This window comes from Salmo salar, chromosome ssa06 (genome assembly GCF_905237065.1).
Source record: "Salmo salar chromosome ssa06, Ssal_v3.1, whole genome shotgun sequence".
Taxonomy (NCBI): Eukaryota; Metazoa; Chordata; class Actinopteri; order Salmoniformes; family Salmonidae; genus Salmo; species Salmo salar.
Window position 1 is genome coordinate 62613003 of NC_059447.1, and position 19245 is coordinate 62632247.

A 19245-nucleotide genomic window follows, 5' to 3' on the forward strand; every position below is an offset into this window, starting at 1 on the left:
TTCACAAAAGTTCTGAACCTGTATAGGTTTTACGGACACAGTATATTTTACATGAGTTATCTTGTTGGTTTTAGTCTCACCCTTCAGCTCCATTCAACCCCCCCATCTATCTCTTAACGTAATCTTAACGTATCTCCATTTTTTATTTATATTTGCCATATATTTTTCAACTGTGCTGTGATGTTTCACAAAAGTTCTGAACCTTTCTATTCTCATAGTTTCTACAGATTTTTTTATGAAAGATTTTTGTTGTTGCTGCTAAAAGTATTATTATATTATTGATGGATTGACTATGACTTTTCAAATCACCCAGCAGTGCTATCTGCAGCGTTAGCTCCAGGTAAATGTTGCAATTCTTCAGCCATTCCTGGACCTGCGACCAAAAACCAGCTACATATGGACAGTACCAAAACACATGATCTAATGATTCTGTCTCTTCGCAGCAAAATCTGCAGAGCTGGGATGGTTGTATCCCCCATATATATAACATTCTATTGGTTGCAAGAATTTTGTATAATAATTTTGAATCCAGTGTCGTTTTCCGTATCAGTGCCATGGAATCAGTACATCGAAAATCTCTTCCCAACTATTTTCAATCTATATGGCACATCTGTCAATGTTTTGGTCCTTAAATGAAACTGCTATACTGTCTTATTTATCACAATTTTCTTTAACCAATTTTGGTCTTTAATGCAGGGCCGAGAGTCAAGTTTCTTACTTTTTCCCCCTTCCACTTGCGTCATCCATTTTTGCGGTAATGCTGCAATTAGTTAGCCAGCATATTAGCTGATCCTGTGACTGTGCGCTAACCTGCTGTAGCTAGCGCAGTTAGCTTTAATAGTGTCATAAATAATAAGCAGTGTTCCTTTGTTCTCCTGGATCTCCCCAGCCTCTTCCTCTCTGAAGCTCCCTCTCGCTCACTGAGCGTCTGACTTAGATACGGATGAATCAGAGCTAGTTAGTTTCTCCACTGGGACCAGGGATCAGTGTGTGTGTGTGTGTGTGTGTGTGTGTGTGTGTGTGTGTGAGAGAGTGTGAGAGTGTGTGTGAGAGTGTGTGTGTCTTATCGTTCTCTGCTATAATGTGAGTCACAGTTGGGCTGAACGCAGCTCCATCTTCCCTCGTCTTCACAGAGATGCTTTTGGCAGTGGTGCCGTTTTTTTTTTAATGTACCACATGTGATCGGGTGTTGACTTGGACATCTGCATTCACAAAGAGAATGGTCTCCCTGTTGCTTTTCCTGCTGTTACGGTACCGCTGTGGAGGGAATGAACAAACCTGGTGTTAAGGTAGTTCTGTACAGTTTAGTATAGTTTGTGTCTTTCTTTGTCTTTCAGGCTCAAAGAAAGACACAGTTTGACATTTGAATTTGTAGTCGTATGCTGTCGGCGTCTGTTGGCTCCAATGTCTGCACTGCTGGCATCAACACATATTCTACAACCTAAATATGTGGATGTAGGAAGAGGATGCATAATGAACCTTAAGCAACTAAAACTCAGCTCGAACAATGAAAATTGTGAAGGATAATAAGCTACTGTACTAGCTTGCATGCTAACCTGGATACGCCATTTAGCTAGTCCACAATGCATGTTAGCATTCTGTTAGATTCTGTTATTTACACAGTGCTGTTACCGCATTTCTGTTTCCCATAATCTTTTAATAAAAACCAAATCCTCTTACAGCGATCCTGGACCCTTTCAAGGAGCGTAACCCCAACTTGATTAACACCTCATTTAGTGGATGTTGTAAAGGGCTTCTTTGTGTATAATCTCATGGGATATTAGTTGGATTTATGAAATAAACCGGTGGCCCCCCCAACTGTTCTGAATCTGTTCTTTAGTTTAGGGGGGCTTGACAGGACAGGATTTGTCAGGCGAGGGGTTGGCGTGGCGGTGTGAAGACAGGAAGAGGTCCAGTTCATGTATGGATTAGGCTAGTCATAGACTTGGAGTTGAGCCATGTGTACATATGGGGCCTCCTGCAGCCTTCATCGCTGCCCTTTGTAATTAGTGGGACCCCCCCCCAGAGTTAATCTAGGGGCGATGAAAAGACAGAACCCAGTTTGTCTGACTGTCAGTCGGTGCCTGGTACGCACACTGTCCATAGTTGACGCGCTGATACAGGCTAGCATGGGTAGAGGGGAAATGGAATGAGGTCGACAAGTGAGGGAAGGTATGTGTGTAGGTGCGTGCATTTGTGTGTGTGTGTGTGTTTGTCTGCATTATGAGTCTGGTTTGTTTTCTGCTCTAGTAGTGTGAAGGGGATGACTCTAAATACAACGCACAATAGCTGTCTTCTAGATGTAGGCTTGATAGATATTTCACCAGTTTCTCCCACCTCCTTCAGGGTTCCCAAGGAAACCAAACTTTCTCTTTTCTCTCTCTCTCTCTCTCTGGCAGCCCTTGGCTCGTCTCTGTCAGATTTCCATTTCTCCACTGAATGTGCACTTTAAAAACAGCTCTTCACCTCTTTATTCCCATGATGCATCTCAAGTCAATTTTTCGGTCAATTTTCTTTGATTGCTCTCTCTAACCGAAAACAACGAGTGAATTCCACAGTGACACCGTTGTAATGTTGCTGAGGTAGGCTTCGTCGTTTCTAGGGATACTTTCCCAACATTCAAGAAAAGAGTAGATTCGCCACCCTCGTCGATAAAGAAACCGTCCATGCATTTCTAATAGGATAATCGTCCATCCTGAACTGATCTGAGATTTAAAGCTTTTTGAAGAGTTTTGGAGGCAAATCCTGCCCTGGGAGACTGTAGTGTGTGCAAATCCACTGACGATGATTAGAGATACAACTAGGTTAGAACCTCTCGCGGGATTACGCACATTTCATATTCCTCTTTAAATCCATGTTACATAGATGTACCTGGAGGAGAAGGATAACTGAATGGAGCTGGATGTAACTGAGATGACACACACAGGAAGTGTCCATGCCAGTCTCCATGCCAGCTTAATTATATGGCCCCCTAGCGAGGATCTTGCCTGGAAAGGCAAGTCCTAGGTCTGTTCTCCAGATACACAGCCTGCTTTTCACCCTGTTAAATTACACCACTCCGAGGAGGATGGATGCATGGGAGGAAGAATCTCTCGCAGCAGGACACTCGCAGTGTTCTGTGTCCTCAACGTCTGACCGCAGGAAGACCAAGTTCTTGGGGGGTTTTGTATAGGCATCATCATAACTAGGGTCTTTTTCAGTGACGGCTCGTAGAGAGAGGCACAACGTGTTATTAGACTACATATCCCAGCACCCACCTGGAGGTGAAGTGGTAAAAAAATGGTCACGGTATTTGGTTTGGATTGGTGGTTAGTGGAATGGGCCAAATTATATTACTTAGCTTTCTTTTGCATGGTGGCAAAAGGAACAAGATTCATTTTCAGTCCATGAGATGCAAGCCCTCAACTTGTTTCACTTTCTAAGATTAATGTTCTCCATGTGGCTCTTCAAAGCATTTCAGAAATCCTGAATATTATTTTAATGACTGATAATGGGATTAAAAGCTTTTGCCGGTCTCAGTCTGTGAATGAACGGTTTCTCAGTTTGAAATCAGCTCGAACTGGTGTAACTAAAGACCTCAGGGGGGGAAAAAAATGTCCTTCTGAAAATGAATGGAGGTGCTGAATGAGGTCACTCCACTAATCTCCTCTCTCCTAAAACCCAAAAGGTTGTTATTTTGAGCTTTCTCAAGGTTGTTCATGAACATTCTTCTAACAGCCTTGCTCTGAGATTGTCGGGTTTAGCCTAGCGATGTGTAATTTCTGGTGTCACTATGGCGTCTTCCCTTTGCTGTAGGCTATAACAATAATTGACATCAGATGTTAGCTATTATGGCTTTGATAGGGCTGTTGTGGTAGGTGCACTTTAACACCCAGTGTATGATGGAGGGGCCTTTCGTTCGTCAATCGGCCCCAGCTTCAGTGCCTTTCTGGGGGACGTGAAGTCACGACCCCCCCCCCCCCGTACCTGTCAGTCTGAGAGCCCACAGGGCAGGAGGTGGAGCTGACACACACACACACACCTCTCTCCCTCCTCCCGGCTACCTCCCTCTTCGCCTCTCTTGTCTTCCCATTCTCTGTTCCTACCCTGAGGAACACCCACAGACACAGTAAACAGCAGCACACTCACCTCTCGCTGTCTTTCCTGTCGTAAAAACCCTCCACTTAGCCCTTCTCTCCTTCTCTGCTCCCCTTCCCCCCCCCCATCTTGTCACGTGCCACTTAAAACACAAATGGCCAATCGATCCCTCTCTTCCTGAGTATGTTCATATAGCCTGCAGGCCCCTGGGGCAGGAAGCATTACAGCCCATTATCTCATATCTTACACTCTCTCTCTAAAGCTGAGGTCCATCCCTATCACATACAGATGAACTGAGACACCCTGGACTTAATGAAAGAAACAAGGAGGGATGAGATGAGAGGAAAGCGGCTCTGCTTCATTACAGAGGCATGAGGAGCATGGCAGGAGTTTATTACAGTATGGCTAACAGGGTATTACAGTCCCCACCCAGGCTCTACGGTATACACCAGAAACACTTACCCCTTAGTGTTAAAGGCAGGGCTCTAATTCAAATGTTACTTCAATGAGCTAAGGGAAGGATACAGGAGCTAGGCCGTAGTTAGGCTACAGAGCCATGTGGACTGATACACCAGTGGAATGCACATTGGTGACATGCAACGTGCTGCTGGGGTTGTCTTCCTGGGAGCTGCTGATGGAAGGAAGTGAATAGCTACAGGAAGGAGGAGGGAACTCAGTGGTAGATGGTGTGATCCATGGATCGTCTCTGTGCGTGGAGGAACGACAGGGAACAAACCCAGTGTTTTAGGTGTTGATTGAGAACCGTACAGTTATATGACAGTAATTCCCCCGGTCTCAGTGTAGACTGGCCGCTGACTATCTGCAGACTCATCTGAAGCCACACTCTGTTGCCGTCAGCCAGTGTTACTGGAGAGCTGAGCCCAGTCATATGCCTCCTCTGTCTTTATGAAGTCTGTCTCTCAGCTCTGACAGGCCTGATGGCTCAGCACTTCTCCCCAGACCCAACCAGCTTTCCTGTCCTGTACAGGCTTGTTTTATCTCGTCGGCTACGGACACCGTATAATTGGTGAGGCAAGCCAAGCGTTCTCACTAACACCATGCTGACTGGTGACGCCTTGGTTTCTGCTTCAGGTCGGTTAGGCTGCTGAGAGAGAGAGAAACGAGAGAGCAATAGAGAGGGAGTGTGAGAAAGATAGAGCGAGGGATGGCGAGATAGAGAGAGAGGGAGGTGGTCTATATTCATACATCCAGCTGGCCGGTCTCTCTGACTGTGTCCCTCCTTCAACAGGGCTCCATTAACCCTGATGACTGGGAGATTAAAGAGGGATATATGAACACACACACTGGGCCATAGGACCATCTGTGTCCTCGTGCACACACACACACACACACACACACACTGGCCTCGGTGGGATTATTGAGCAGCACTGCCTGTGGTCCAGCCATGTAGACACTGTTTTTATGATACTCATCTGGGCACATACTGTGCATACGCAGGAATACTACATACTGGGTGGAATTATACTGCACACAGTTGTTTAGCTCTATCACGGAGGTTTTGGGCTTGAGGACTCTTACATGAATTTTGGATTTGGAGAACTGTTATATAAGACTGCAGCCAAACTGGGCATACACAAAAAAACACACTGCATCAAAGCTGCTGCTCAGCCACTAAAGGTGTTACGCAACCGGATTGGACGCTGCGGCTCCCCACTTGTCGCTTCGAATTAGCCTGGAGCTTGTTTATTGTTGACAGGCGGAATGCATAACCGGTAGGATGTTTACGATCCAAATCAACAGCCGTAATGACTGCTAACCGTAGCCCGCGTCTCTTTTGATGACCGCTAAACTCAGCTCAGATAGCACACCCAGCCCGCCCTCTCTACTCTCCTCTCCTGTCCTATGTGGCGACTCATATTTCAGCCGGTGCCCTCGTCTCGGTCTGTACCCCGCGTCCTAGCTCTCTCGTTACATCAACACGTCTCTTCCCTGAAGCATGCTTATTGAGTCCAGGACAGGAGCATGTTGGCAGGGCTAGCTAAGTGCTATCTGTGGTGACGCAACACCAGTGGAGCGAGAGTTCCACTGCCGCTCAGATGACAGCTAGCAGGACAGGCATGTCGTGACACGAGGAGCGCAGGCTGACAGGAAGCCAACGTTACTGCTTTCCCGTTTTGGATTCCACCTCACTACATAAATAGATTAGGTTGATGTGCTTCATTTACGATGGTGAGTTTTGAAGCCGCGTGGTGGTCATTGCAGATTGAATGGCATCATGTGAGCTGGTCTGTAAACAAACTTCAAAAGTCTGAATGATGATATTGACGGACATGAAAACGTGTTAGGATCAGTACAACTGAAAGGTATTGGAACAGTTGGGATGTATGCCCATGGGGCTGCTGTGGCTATGAACAAATCGGACACACCCCCTACCGGAGTCATATGATAATACATGATGTGTGTGTGACTGATGACATCATATTCCTGAGCCTACCATGAGACTGTTCAGTCATCTGAATCTTCCTGTGTTTTTGACAGGCAGGACAGAGGCTACCTTTTACCCAGGCAGGGGTCCTTCCACTTCCTTACGTCACGTCTCTGAGTGGCTGGACCATAGGATGTTTACCCATCCCGAATTAAACCTGAATCAAAACATCCCATTTATATCGCTCTCTCTCTCTCTGCAGTTAGCCAAGCAGCAGGACAATAAAGCAGTCCCCTCACCCCCCTCCAATTCCCTCTACTCTGGCCCCTGTCGGACCCCATCTGTAAAAACGGCTATGTTTTTATAGGAGCCTCATTTTTGGCCCCTGGCCCGGGCCTTGGTTTACGAGAATGGAACGTCCAGAGCTCCTGAGTCGCGTGTTCTTCCCCGGTGACCCGTCTCCTTGGCGCCGGCGCCGCGGTAACAGCCCGGTGCCGTGAAACCCGATAGCTGTGGCTAAATACGTGCTAATGTGGCGGAAACGCTAGCAGGCTACATCCTACGCAGCCCTCGGGGAGAAAGGCTGTCTATAAAGGGGGAAGAAAACATGTCAGGCGCGTGTCTCACACATGCACACTTAGCTACACACCTGTCTCACACCTGCAACACATACCATCTTTCACGGACACGTTGTCGTATATACTCATCCACATATTCTTAAACACATGCTCACAAGGCCACAGAGTGAACACACACTCTCTCTCAGACACACAAAATTCTCTCTTCAAAACCACACATACTAAGTGAGGCCAGACCACAGAGCTGTTGATTGGCTAATAGACACGTGTGTGGGATTGCTCAACAGGGCATGGCTGGTGGAACACATCACGAGGCTGGTTCTATTGACAGTGATGATGATGATGATGATGACGATGACGACGCAAACCTTCTCTTTCACAATCACTCACCACCACCACCTCCCAACCGTTCTCTCAGGCGACATGTTGTTGATCTCAGACCACGCAGTCTGTCACGCTGCTGCTGTCGTCCCTTCTCTCTTCTCACCGCTGTTTTCTGCGCTCGTGTAGGATAACTTCGCGGTGTGGGCCGTTGGGCGTTTTGGCTGCTTGGATGCTGTTCAAGACCCTGTGTTATAAGACGGAGCTCATCGCCTCCCCTCGGTGTTACCTGGACCAGATACCGTTTGGCCTAGAGGAACGCTGTGGCCACGTGATCCAGTCCAAATCCAGCCCTGTTCTGTTGATGTTCAGGCTAACAGAGATCACCCTGATCCACTTTTATCCTCTTGGGTATTGCAGGACAGCTTCATCCTGCTGGTCCTGGACAGTTTATCTTGTCATGTAACTGGGGTTTTGGGGGAATACCGTTTATTTAAATACAGTTGATTTATTCTCCAGGACCTCTCGAAAAATAAACACACAATAGATATTTTCCTATCTGTCGAACTGTGGAAGGTGTACATTATATTTGGCAGGGATGACTTGTGGAGCCATCTACCCATACCCCGCTGTGCAGCCCCCTGCAGTCCCCTGCCCCGCTGAGTCAGTGCTGTGTTGTGTGGATGTTGTATTGTATAGGTCACAGTGTGGGAGAGTTGCCGCCCCCGGTGAGTGTCACAGTCCATCGGACAGCAGTGAGAAGGGGTTGCTGAGAAAGGCCACTGACCCTGGTGGGTGGCTCGCTGTGACCCTGCTGGGCCAAGAGAGGCAGGGGGGGTGTGTGTTTAGCTGGTGTTTGTGAGGCAGTGGGATGTGTGTCCGTGTGTGTGTGTGTGTGTGTGTGTGTGTGTGGCTGGGCCTCGAGAGCCAACGGGGTATGAAGTGTACGGGGTATGAAGTGTATGCGGCATTTCACACTGCACCGTTCTGCCTGCCTGCACAGAGAGGACAGGCTAGCTGAGTCAGGGGACAGAGAGCCAGATGGGGCTAACTGTGGCTAACTGAGGGAGGCTACAGACTGTACAAAATCAGAGGCAGAGGCGAGCTATGCTAAGCTAACTGCATTGCGTGCTGGTGAGGTGACACTCGCCGTAGCAGGCTTGTTTCAATGAATCGGCCTATTTGTAGTCTCTGTGATGGGAACGCCACAAGCTGCTACTTCGCTTAACATCGAGAATAATCCCCTGCTGTAGGACAGATGGAGGGGGGAGGGAGGGAGGGAGGGAGGAGAGGAGGTGAGCTATGCTTTAGCAGCGAGGTGAATGTATGGTAAGGAGAAGGGGGAATTCTCCTCAGTGACAGGGAGGATGGGGGGATGAGAGAGTGGGATTTATGAGTGGTTGGGCCAAGGTGGAGGGGCTGAGCGGAGGAGATGGTCCTTCTCATTCACTGTAGCTATCTATCTCTATCTACACTATATATACAAAAGTATGCAGACACCCGTTTCAAATGAGTGGATTCGGCTATTTCAGCTACACCCGTTGCTGATAGGCATACAAAATCGAGCAAACAGCCATGCAATCTCCATAGACAAACATTGGCAGTAGAATGGCCTTACTGAAGAGCTCAGTGACTTTCAACGTGGCACCGTCATAGGACGCCACCTTTCCAACAAGTCAATTTGTCAAATTTCTGCCCTGCTAGAGCTGCCCCGGTCAACTGTAAGTGCTGTTATTGTGATGTGGAAACGTCTAGGAGCAAGAACGGCTCAGCTGAGAAGTGGTAGGCCGCACAAGCTCACAGAATGGGACCACCGAGTGCGGAAGCTCGTAGCAAGTAAAAATCGTCTGTCCTCAGTTGCAACACTCGGTACTGAGTTTCAAACTGCCTCTGGAAGCAACGTCAGCACAACAACTATTCGTCAGGAGCTTCATGAAATGAGTTTCCATGGCCGAGCAGCCGCACACAAGCCTAAGATCACCATGTGCAATACGAAGCGTCGGCTGGAGTGGTATAAAGCTCGCCGCCATTAGACTCTGGAGCAGTGGAATCACGTTTCACCATCTGGCAGTCTGACGGACAAATCTGGGTTTGGCGGATGCCAGGAGAACGCTACCTGCCCCAATGCATAGTGCCAACTGTAAAGTTTGGTGGAGGAGGAATAATGATCTGGGGCTGTTTTTCATGGTTCGGGCTAGGCCCCTTAATTCCAGTGAAGGGAAATCTTAACATCCTAGACGATTCTGTGCCTCCAACATTGTGGCAACAGTTTGGGGAGGCCCTTTCCTGTTTCAGCATGACAATGCCCCATGCTCAAAGCGAGGTCCATACAGAAATGGTTTGTCGAGATCGGTGTGAAAGAACTTGACTAGCATGCTACCCTGACCTCAACCCCATGAAACACCTTTTGGATAAATTGGAATGCCGACTGCAAGCCAGGCCTAATCGTCCAACATCAGTGCTTTTGTGGCTGAATGGAAGCAAGTCCTCTCAGCAATGTTACAACATCTCTTCTTCCCATAAGCTGTTATAGCAACAAAGGGGGGACCAACTGCATATTAATGGTCATGATTTTGGAATCAGATGTTCAACAAGCAGTTGTCCACATTTATTTATTTTACCTTTATTTAACTAGGCTAGTCAGTTAAGAGCAAATTCTTATTTTCAATGACAGCCTAGGAACAGTGGGTTGATTGCCTTGTTCAGGGGCAGAATGGCCGATTTTTACCTTGTCAGCTCGGGGATTCGATCTTGAAACCTTTCGGTTACTAGTCCAACACTCTAACCACTAGGCTACCTGCCGCCCCACATACTTTTGGTCATGTAGTGTAGTGTATCTCTATGTAGCTCTACATTCTACAGCTGACTGTTACTGGACATAATTTGGCCTGGAACACAAAAGGGCTGTGATTTTCATTGCTAGATGCAGGAACATTGTAAGGAGGCTCTCCCCAGCTCTGTGAGCTGTGGTAGGGGAGGGCTGTGTACTACCAGCCCCAGGCTTCCGCAGGCCTAGTTCCCCATCTCTCGCTGTCTCTCTCTCTCTCACTTGTGCGCTCTCTCAAACTCTCTCTCTCTTTCTCCCTTTCTCTCCTTCTCTCTCTCTGTCTGTAGCCCTGTTTTTCTCTACTGCCGCAATGCAAATCAGAACCAGATGAGTCTATTCTGGGTGCGTTAAACCCCCTGTCTGGAATTACCTCCCTGACTATATAAGGGTGGGAAACACAGACCTTGACCTCCAAAAATCATTTTTTTTACATTGTGTAATGAATAACAGCTGTTAAAATGTGTGTGTCTGTTTTAGGCTCATGCCCCTCTTTGATTTCATACAATAACATCTGAAATCACTCTTAATAGCTCACATCACAACACCATCATCCCAGACACCCTGGACCCACTCCAACTCGCATACCGCCCCGGCAGATCCACAGATGACGCAGTCTCTATTCCACTCCACACTGCCCCTCACCCACCTGGACACCTATGTGAGAGTGCTGCTCATTGACTACAGCTCAGCGTTCAACACCATAGTGCCCTTCAAGCTCATCACCTAATCTAAGGACCCTGGGACTGAACACCTCCCTCTACAACTGGATCCTGGACTTGCTGACGGGCCGCCCCCAGATGGTGAGGGTAGGCAACAGCACATCCACCACGCTGACCCTCAACACGTACCAGGACAACAACCTCTCCCTCAACGTCAGCAAGATAAAGGAGCTGATCTTGGACTACAGGAAACAGAGTGCCAAGCATGCACCGATTCACATTGACGGGGCTGTAGTGGAGCAGGTTGAGAGCTTCAAGATTCTCATTGTCCACATCACTAAGGATCTATCATGGTCCACACACACCAACACAATTGTGAAGAGGGAATGACAATGCCTCTTCCCCTCAGGAGGCATGGGCCCTCAGATCCTCAATTGAGAGCATCTTGACTGGCTGCATCATCACTTGCTATGGCAACTGCTTGGCATCCGATCGCAAGGCGCTACAGAGGGTAGCGCGTAAGGCCCAGTACACCTCTATACCAGGCGGTGTCAGAGGAATCCCCGAAAAATGGTCAAAAACTCCAGCCACCCAAGTCATAGACTGTTCTCTCTGCACCAAGTCTGGAACCAACAGGACCCTGAACAGCTTCTACCCAAAAAGCTACCAGGACTATCTGCATTGACCCTTTTGGCATGAACCTTTTTGACTCATTACTTAAGCTGCTGCTACTCTTTATTATCTATCCTGTTGCCTAGTCCCTTTATTCCTAGTTATGTGTACAGTTCATTCGGAAAGTATTCAGACCCCTTTTTTTTACATTTTGTTACGTTACAGCCTTATTCTAAAATGGATTCAATAAAAATACTAATCAATCTACAAACAATACCCCAAGGACAAAGCAAATATTGGTTTTTAGTATTTTTTGCAAATTTATTTAAAAAAAACCAGAAATGCCTTATATACATAAGTACTAAGACCCTTTGCTATGAGACTCGAAATTGAGCTCAGGTGCATCGTGTTTCCATTGATCATCCTTGAGATGTTTCTACAACTTGATTGGCGTCGACCTGTGGTAAATTCAATTGATTGGACATGATTTGGAAAGGCACACACCTGTCTATATAAGGTCCGACAGTTGACAGTGCTTGTCAGAGCTAAAACCAAGTCATGAGGTCGAAGGAATTGTCCGTAGAGCACAGAGACAGGATTGTGTCGAGGCACAGATCTAAGGAAGGGTACCCAAAAATGTCTGCAGCATTGAAGGTCCCCAAGAACGCAGTGGCCACCATAATTCTTACATGGAAGAAGTTAGGAACCACCAAGACTCTTCCTAGAGCTGGCCGCCCGGCCAAACTGAGCAATCAGGGGAGAAGGACCTTGATCTGGGAGGTGACTAAGAACCCGATGGTCACTCTGACAGAGCTCCAGAGTTCCTCTGTTGAGATGGGAGAACCTTCCAGAAGGACAACCATCTCTGCAGCAATCCACCAATTAGGCCTTTATGGTACAGTGGTCAGACGAAGCCACTCCTCAGTAAAAGGCTCATGATTGCCTGCTTGGAGTTTACCAAAAGGTACCTAAAGACTCTCAGACCATGAGAAACAATATTCTCTGGTCTGATGAAACCAAGATTGAACTCTTTGACCTGAATGCCAAGCGTCACATCTGGAGGAAACCTGGCACCATCCCTATGGTGAAGCATGGTGGTGGCAGCATGATGCTGTGGGGATGGTTTTCAGCGGCAGGGACTGGGAGACTACTCAGGATCAAGGGAAAGATGAACGGAGCAAAGTAGAGAGAGATCCTTGATGAAAACCTGCTCCAGAGTGCTCAGGACCTCAGACTGGGGTGAAGGTTCACCTTCCAACAGGACATTGACCCTAACTACACAGCCAAGACAACGCAGAAGTGGCTTCGGAACAAGTCTCTGAATGTCCTTGAGTGGCCTAGCCAGAATCCGGACTTGAACCCGATTGAACATCTCTGTGCAGCGAATAGCTGTGCAGCGACGCTCCCCATCCAACCTGACAGAGGATCCCCCCAAATACAGTTGTGCCAAGCTTGTAGCGTCATACCCAAGAAGACTCAAGGCTGTAATCACTGCCAAAGGTGCTTCAACAAAGTACTGAGTAAAGGGTCTGAATACTTATATAAATGTCATATTTCATATTTTTTTTAATATACATTTGAAGAAAATGCTAAAAACCTGTTTTTGCTTTGTCATTATGGGGTATTGTGTGTAGATTGATGAGGGGAGAATAAAATGTAATCCATTTTAGAATAAGGCTGTAACGTAACAATGTGGAAAAAAGTCAAGGGGTCTGAATACTTTCCGAATGCGCTATACATATCTACCTCAATTACCTCGTACCCTTGCACATCGACTCGGTACTGGTACCCCGTGTTTATAGCAAGTTATCATTACTCATTGTGTATTTATTATTCATTTTATTATTATGTTTTACCTTTTTATTATTTCTCTGTTTTCTCTCTCTGCATTGTTGGGAAGGGCCCATAATTAAGCATTTCACTGTTAGTCTACACCTGCTGTTTACGAAGGATGTGACGAATACAATTTGATTAGATCAGAATTTATTTGATTTAATAAGGCCTAGATATTTAATCAGTTCTCTACGCATATTTTTTTTACAAGGAGCATGTTTGCGCCTAAGTTGAAAACAAACCCAAAGAAATTTAGGAGCACAAAGAAAAATATTTGAGGTAATAAAGCTAGAATCCTTCATTTCTCTAGGCGTACCTGTTAAAATGTAACGTCGCACAGCAAAATATTTAGGCGCATATATGAGTAAAATTGTTGCACTGTTGAGCCCTGTTAATAGAGTTTTAATTTAAGCCTGCTGGATCTCAGAGATCTGTATTGCCTTTCAGAACACTTTTTATTGCTTTTTGCTCCAATAACAAGCTTATTGGCATTGCTTAGAGTTGTCCTGAACATATCCTCCCTGCCACCAGTCCTGTCACCACTTGTCACCATTCTGTGGTGTGGCCTCATTATGGTTGCTCCCTGGTAGCCAACTGTTATATCAGTTACCATCATCATCATGCTAGCATCATCAGGCTGTCAGAGATGGTTGTCAGTCTTAGTACACTGCCCTCTGTATTTCCCCACGTTGACTTTCCCTCCTCCACTAACCCTCCATGCTGTTCCCTACCTCAGTGCTTAGTGTGCTGTACTGCTGGCATCCAGAGTGGTTAAGGCTGAGTTCACTTCAGTAGCCATTGGAAGCCCAGGGTCAGTCAGTCACAGTGTGCATCTGAATGCCTTTCCAAGTGTAGCATGCTTCCTGAGCTCCAGCTGGCCTGCAGGAAAAGAGAAGCTAGCAGGTCTGAGCCACAGTCTCCAACAGTAGCCAGCCAGGATATGTCTTCTTCACTTAAAGCTATCCAGACTGGTTTATGTCTTCTTAACCCCACCCAGTCTCGTTTATGTCTCCTTAATCCCTTCCAGACTGGTTTATGTCTACTTAACCCCGTACAGACTGTTTTATGTCTACTTAACCCCTTCCAGATTGGTTTATGTCTACTTAACCCCTTCCAGTCTGGTTTATGTCTCCTTAACCCCATCCAGTCTGGTTTATGTCTCTTTAACCCCATCCAGACTGGTTTATGTCTCTTTAACCCCTTCCAGACTGGTTTATGTCTACTTAACCCCTTCCAGACTGGTTTATGTCTCCTTAACCCCTTCCAGACTGGTTTATGTCTACTTTACTTAACCCCTTCCAGGCTGGCTTATGTCTACTTTATTTAAGCCCCTTCCAGACTGGTTTATGGCTACTTAACCCCTTCCAGACAGGTTTATGCCTACTTAACACCTTCCAGACTGGATTATGTCTACTTAACCCCTTCCAGATGGGTTTATGTCTACTTAACACCTTTCAGACTGGTTTATGGCTACTTAACACCTTCCAGACTGGTTTATGGCTACTTAACACCTTCCAGACTGGTTTATGTCTACTTAACCCCTTCCAGACTGGTTTATGCCTACTTAACACCTTCCAGACTGGTGTATGTTTACTTAACCCCTTCCAGACTGGTTTATGTCTCCTTAACCCCGTCCAGACTGGTTTATGTCTCTTTAACCCCTTCCAGACTGGTTTATGTCTCTTTAACCCCTTCCAGACTGGTTTATGGCTACTTAACCCCTTCCAGACTGATTTATGCCTACTTAACGCCTTCCAGACTGGTTTATGTCTACTCAAAGCCTTCCAGACTGGTTTATGTCTACTTAACCCCTTCCAGACTGGTTTATGTCTACTTAACACCTTCCAGACTGGTTTATGGCTACTTAACACCTTCCAGACTGGTTTATGTCTCCGTAACACCTTCCAGACTGGTTTATGTCTACTCAAAGCCTTCCAGACTGGTTTATGTCTCCGTAACACCTTCCAGACTGGTTTATGTCTCCGTAACACCTTCCAGACTGGTTTATGTCTACTCAAAGCCTTCCAGACTGGTTTATGCCTACTTAACACCTTCCAGACTGGTTTATGTCTACTTAACACCTTCCAGACTGGTTTATGCCTACTTAACACCTTCCAGACTGGTTTATGCCTACTTAACACCTTCCAGACTGGTTTATGTCTACTTAACACCTTCCAGACTGGTTTATGCCTACTTAACACCTTCCAGACTGGTTTATGCCTACTTAACACCTTCCAGACTGGTTTATGCCTACTTAACACCTTCCAGACTGGTTATGTCTACTCAAAGCCTTCCAGACTACCTGTGTCAGGCTCAGAGTGTATAGAGACAGCAGAAGGCTGGTTAGTGGGTCTGGTTGCATAAAACACCTTATCTTTTCCTTAAAGTTTCTTTAACTTTAAGTCAGTTGCACAAAATATTTTAAGGTGAATTTCCCGTTAAATTAAGTGGAAAAGTTAAGGGTGCCCATGAGGTTCCTTAACTGCTTCATTCAGTATGGATATCAATGTAAACAGCATTTTTGGAGGTGATTGTTGCTTTCATCTGCCCTGGTTACAAAAGGAACACTTCAACCAGCTAGCTACTTAGCTAAACAATGGAAGATGCACAATCCATTGCTACAAAGCTGGCTAGTTAGCTCTAAGTACTATTTAAGATAGCTTGATGTACTTAATATAAACAAGCTGAGAAAAAAGTAACTACAAGAAACATGATTTATTATCTTCTGAAGCAATTTGGTTATCCTGTCTTGTTTGCTATCTGACAAAATTAAAGCAATCTCTTTGACGAGACATTAGTCAGTGAATCATGCCGTCTCCGTGGTAACCAGATACTCTTTCTGCCATACATACCTTCAAACTACTGTTGAACCCCTTAAGTAGGCCCTTACCTAAGGAAATATTTCAGGGGCTCTATTCCTTAAGGTTAACCCTTAAGGGAAACCCTTGATGTTTTATGCAGCCGGGCCCTGGTTTAGAGTAACCTCTTCCCAGACCAGGTTATTGCACATAGCCAGTTAGGGAAGGAAGTGTCTAATGTGTGAGACTAGGTTTAGAGTGGCAGCCCGTCCTGTGTGGAATGGGCTGTCTGAGCCTAACTTGCCCTAGCCCCACCACCACCACCACTCTTCAACCCCCAGCCCCTTCCAGCTGCTCTAACATTTGCCCTGACACTCAAAAGTGTTAAACAAAGGAGCACTTTGTCAGAACATCAACTAGCCACGTGCCACTGTCTTTGTTCCCGGGGGCTCGAGGTGAGCGCAAACTGAACAACAAGGAGCAACGGAATCCGGGTGGTGTGGTGGCATGACAACAGGGTCTTTGTCTCAGTACAAAGTCAGTTTAAGTAGGCTACTTCAGTACAACTTGCAAACCATGTGAAATTGACCTCCATTCTGAACTAACATTGCTTTCAAAATATTGCCGACAATCTTTTAAGTTGATTGACCTTTATAACTCAACCAAGGATAAAATCATTATGCGTCCTCCCTGCGTCCTCGCCGCTCATATTAGAGAACATTCCGGTCGTTGGTTGTGGGAGCAGTGCATGGGGGTTGCTCTAATGTATGAATTGCCCTAATGACTAATGTGACGTGAGGAGGGCTGACAGAATGACTGCTCTGTCTCTTCTCTGACTGGCTGACTCCTCCTTCAAAGTGTCACTCTCTGTCACTGTCAGGGCACAGGGGAGTCAGAGCCCTTGGCCTGCAATGCTCTTATTTTGGCCGAGGTTCTTTGGCCTCAGATTATCTGGTCATCTATTGTTTCGATTCAGGGTTAGTTAGGGCCAGGAGCAGTTCTGTGCTTCCTGTACTAGAGGGCTCTGGGATGTTGGAGGACTGCCCTGTCACTCTCAGGCTGCTCCTCTGTCTTCCTCTCTCTTGCCAATGTCGCGGCATGGTTTAGTTTAGCCAACTCCTCTGTGGTGTTAGTTACCATGCTAACAGTTTACCGCATTACAACGGATGACAAAAGAGTTGGCCCAGACAGAGCTGAGACCATCCCAGGCTATTGTCCTCCTCCCACTCTGCCCCAACTTCAGCCTCCTTTCTCCCTGTCACTGTGGCTTACTCTCCCCTCCCTCCCTCTGCCTGTTCCTCCAACTCACCAGCCAGTCTACTTCCAATAAGTCTGGAAGGAGTAAATCCCTGCTCTGCTGCATTGCAGAGTCCTCTAGTTTTAATGAGATGTACGGAAGCCCCGGTGAAGGCTTTAATGCCTTAATATTAGTCTGTTGCTGTAAATGAGGAAAGTTGGATATGGGCCACGGGTTGTTGCGTCATTGCTATGATGTGCTTAAGTAATGGGCAGAACTTAGAATTGGTGATGAGTCCGAGTTCAATCCGGTCTATATACTAATGGCTAACTAGTGGCCTTCATGCTGAGGTACAGTAGAACTATCATACGGTTTGGTTCATCCAATGATTAATGACAGTGTGACTTTAACATATGATACTGTCATTCACTTTCAGACCTGCACTGGGGGAGCTAATTATCTGTGTCTTGTTTTGGTAGTTAGTCATGTTGGTTTAGAAGGGTCCGGCCATAGACACAGTCCTTTGTCGTCCCCCCCCCCCCCGTGCTTCTTTGTGTGTGACTGGCCACATGTCTGTTCCATGAGCTGTGTCCTTCATTGCTCACGTTGCGTAAAGCCCCTGAGGAAGCAGTGTTCCTAGTATGTCGTATAACACACACACACACACAGACACACACAGACACACACACACACACACACACACACACACACACACACACACACACACACACACACACACACACACACACACAGATCATGGGTTATCCATGAGGAACATGGCAGATGAGCCCAGGGCTGACACTGGGCGGTGCCTCCAACCATATAGTAACACAGTAACACCCCTCCCGAACATCTGAGCCCTCCAGACAGGCAGACCGCAGCTTTCTATGAACCAGGAACACTTTCTCTAAAATAATCATGCTCAATCGTATGAAATGGTTCTTGGAGCACACTGTGCAGTACTGTGTTCAGAATCACCCCTTTGTTACTAAATTCTACAGTCATCAGGGAAGAAACTTCCCAAAAAGTTGTGGTCATGTATTATAGAAGTGTATGTAGTTTGGAATAAGATAGTTGAAGGAGTCCACCCACACACTGTTCCTCTCTCCTCTCCTCCAGACCACTCCAGCTCCAGCACCACCTTGTCCTTCCAGCCGCTGCGCTCCCAAGGTGCTCTCCCCACGGCCCACGTCATGCCCTCGCCCTCCTCCGGCTCCAAGCTCAGCACAGCGCCCTCCCCTGGGAGCAGCCCCTGGTCTTCCTGCCAGCTGCCCTCGCCCCTCGACAGCCCCCTGGACATGAAGGACCCCCGGCCCGTCCGCCGCTGGTCCTCCCTCACCCGCCTCAGCCCCCAGGAGAAGACCATCCCCGGGGGCCGGGCCGCGTACCGCTCTGACCCCCATGGCTCCCTGGACAGAGGGGTGCTCTACGGTTACAGACATGACCCTCTGGGCCCCACGGACCCCTACCTATCCCACCTGCAGTCCCCAGGGGCCGAGGCCAGGTACAAGTACCCCCTGAGTACTAAGACAGACTCTCACTCTGCCTGCTCATCCCCACTCAAACCCAACACCTTAGACCTGACCTACAGTGCCTTACCGGAGACCAAGCACCCTGGCGTCGGGCTGACGGTACCCAGCCAGAGGGGCCTACCACTGGGCCACCAGACAGTAGGAGGGTCCCCCATCCAGCCAGCAGTGAGGACCCAGATGTGGCTGAGTGAGCAGATGGAGTACCGGCCCCCCGGCCCCGGGCCAGAGCTGTGTGGGGCCCTGTCGGCCTGGCAACAGGAGCAGCAGCAGAGGGAGAGGCTACGGCAAGAGGCCGAGCTCAACCAGGTGAGAGGAGTGGATTGGGAAGTAGGCTACAGTTTCTGTTAGACAGCTAGTCAGGGGACTCTGTCAAGTAAATTGATGA

General features: G+C 47.3%; 1 protein-coding gene across 6 annotated transcripts in view; it reads left to right on the top strand.

The window, feature by feature from the left end:
* cep85l (centrosomal protein 85, like) overlaps nucleotides 1-19245 on the top strand; it is a 72063-nt gene that overhangs the window by 20051 nt on the left and 32767 nt on the right. For all 6 annotated transcript variants that reach the window (XM_045720803.1, XM_045720805.1, XM_014205134.2 and 3 more), the window contains one exon: nucleotides 18448-19166. In XM_045720803.1, coding sequence (XP_045576759.1) covers nucleotides 18448-19166 — 719 coding nt within the window. The remainder of the gene's footprint in view (nucleotides 1-18447; nucleotides 19167-19245) is intronic.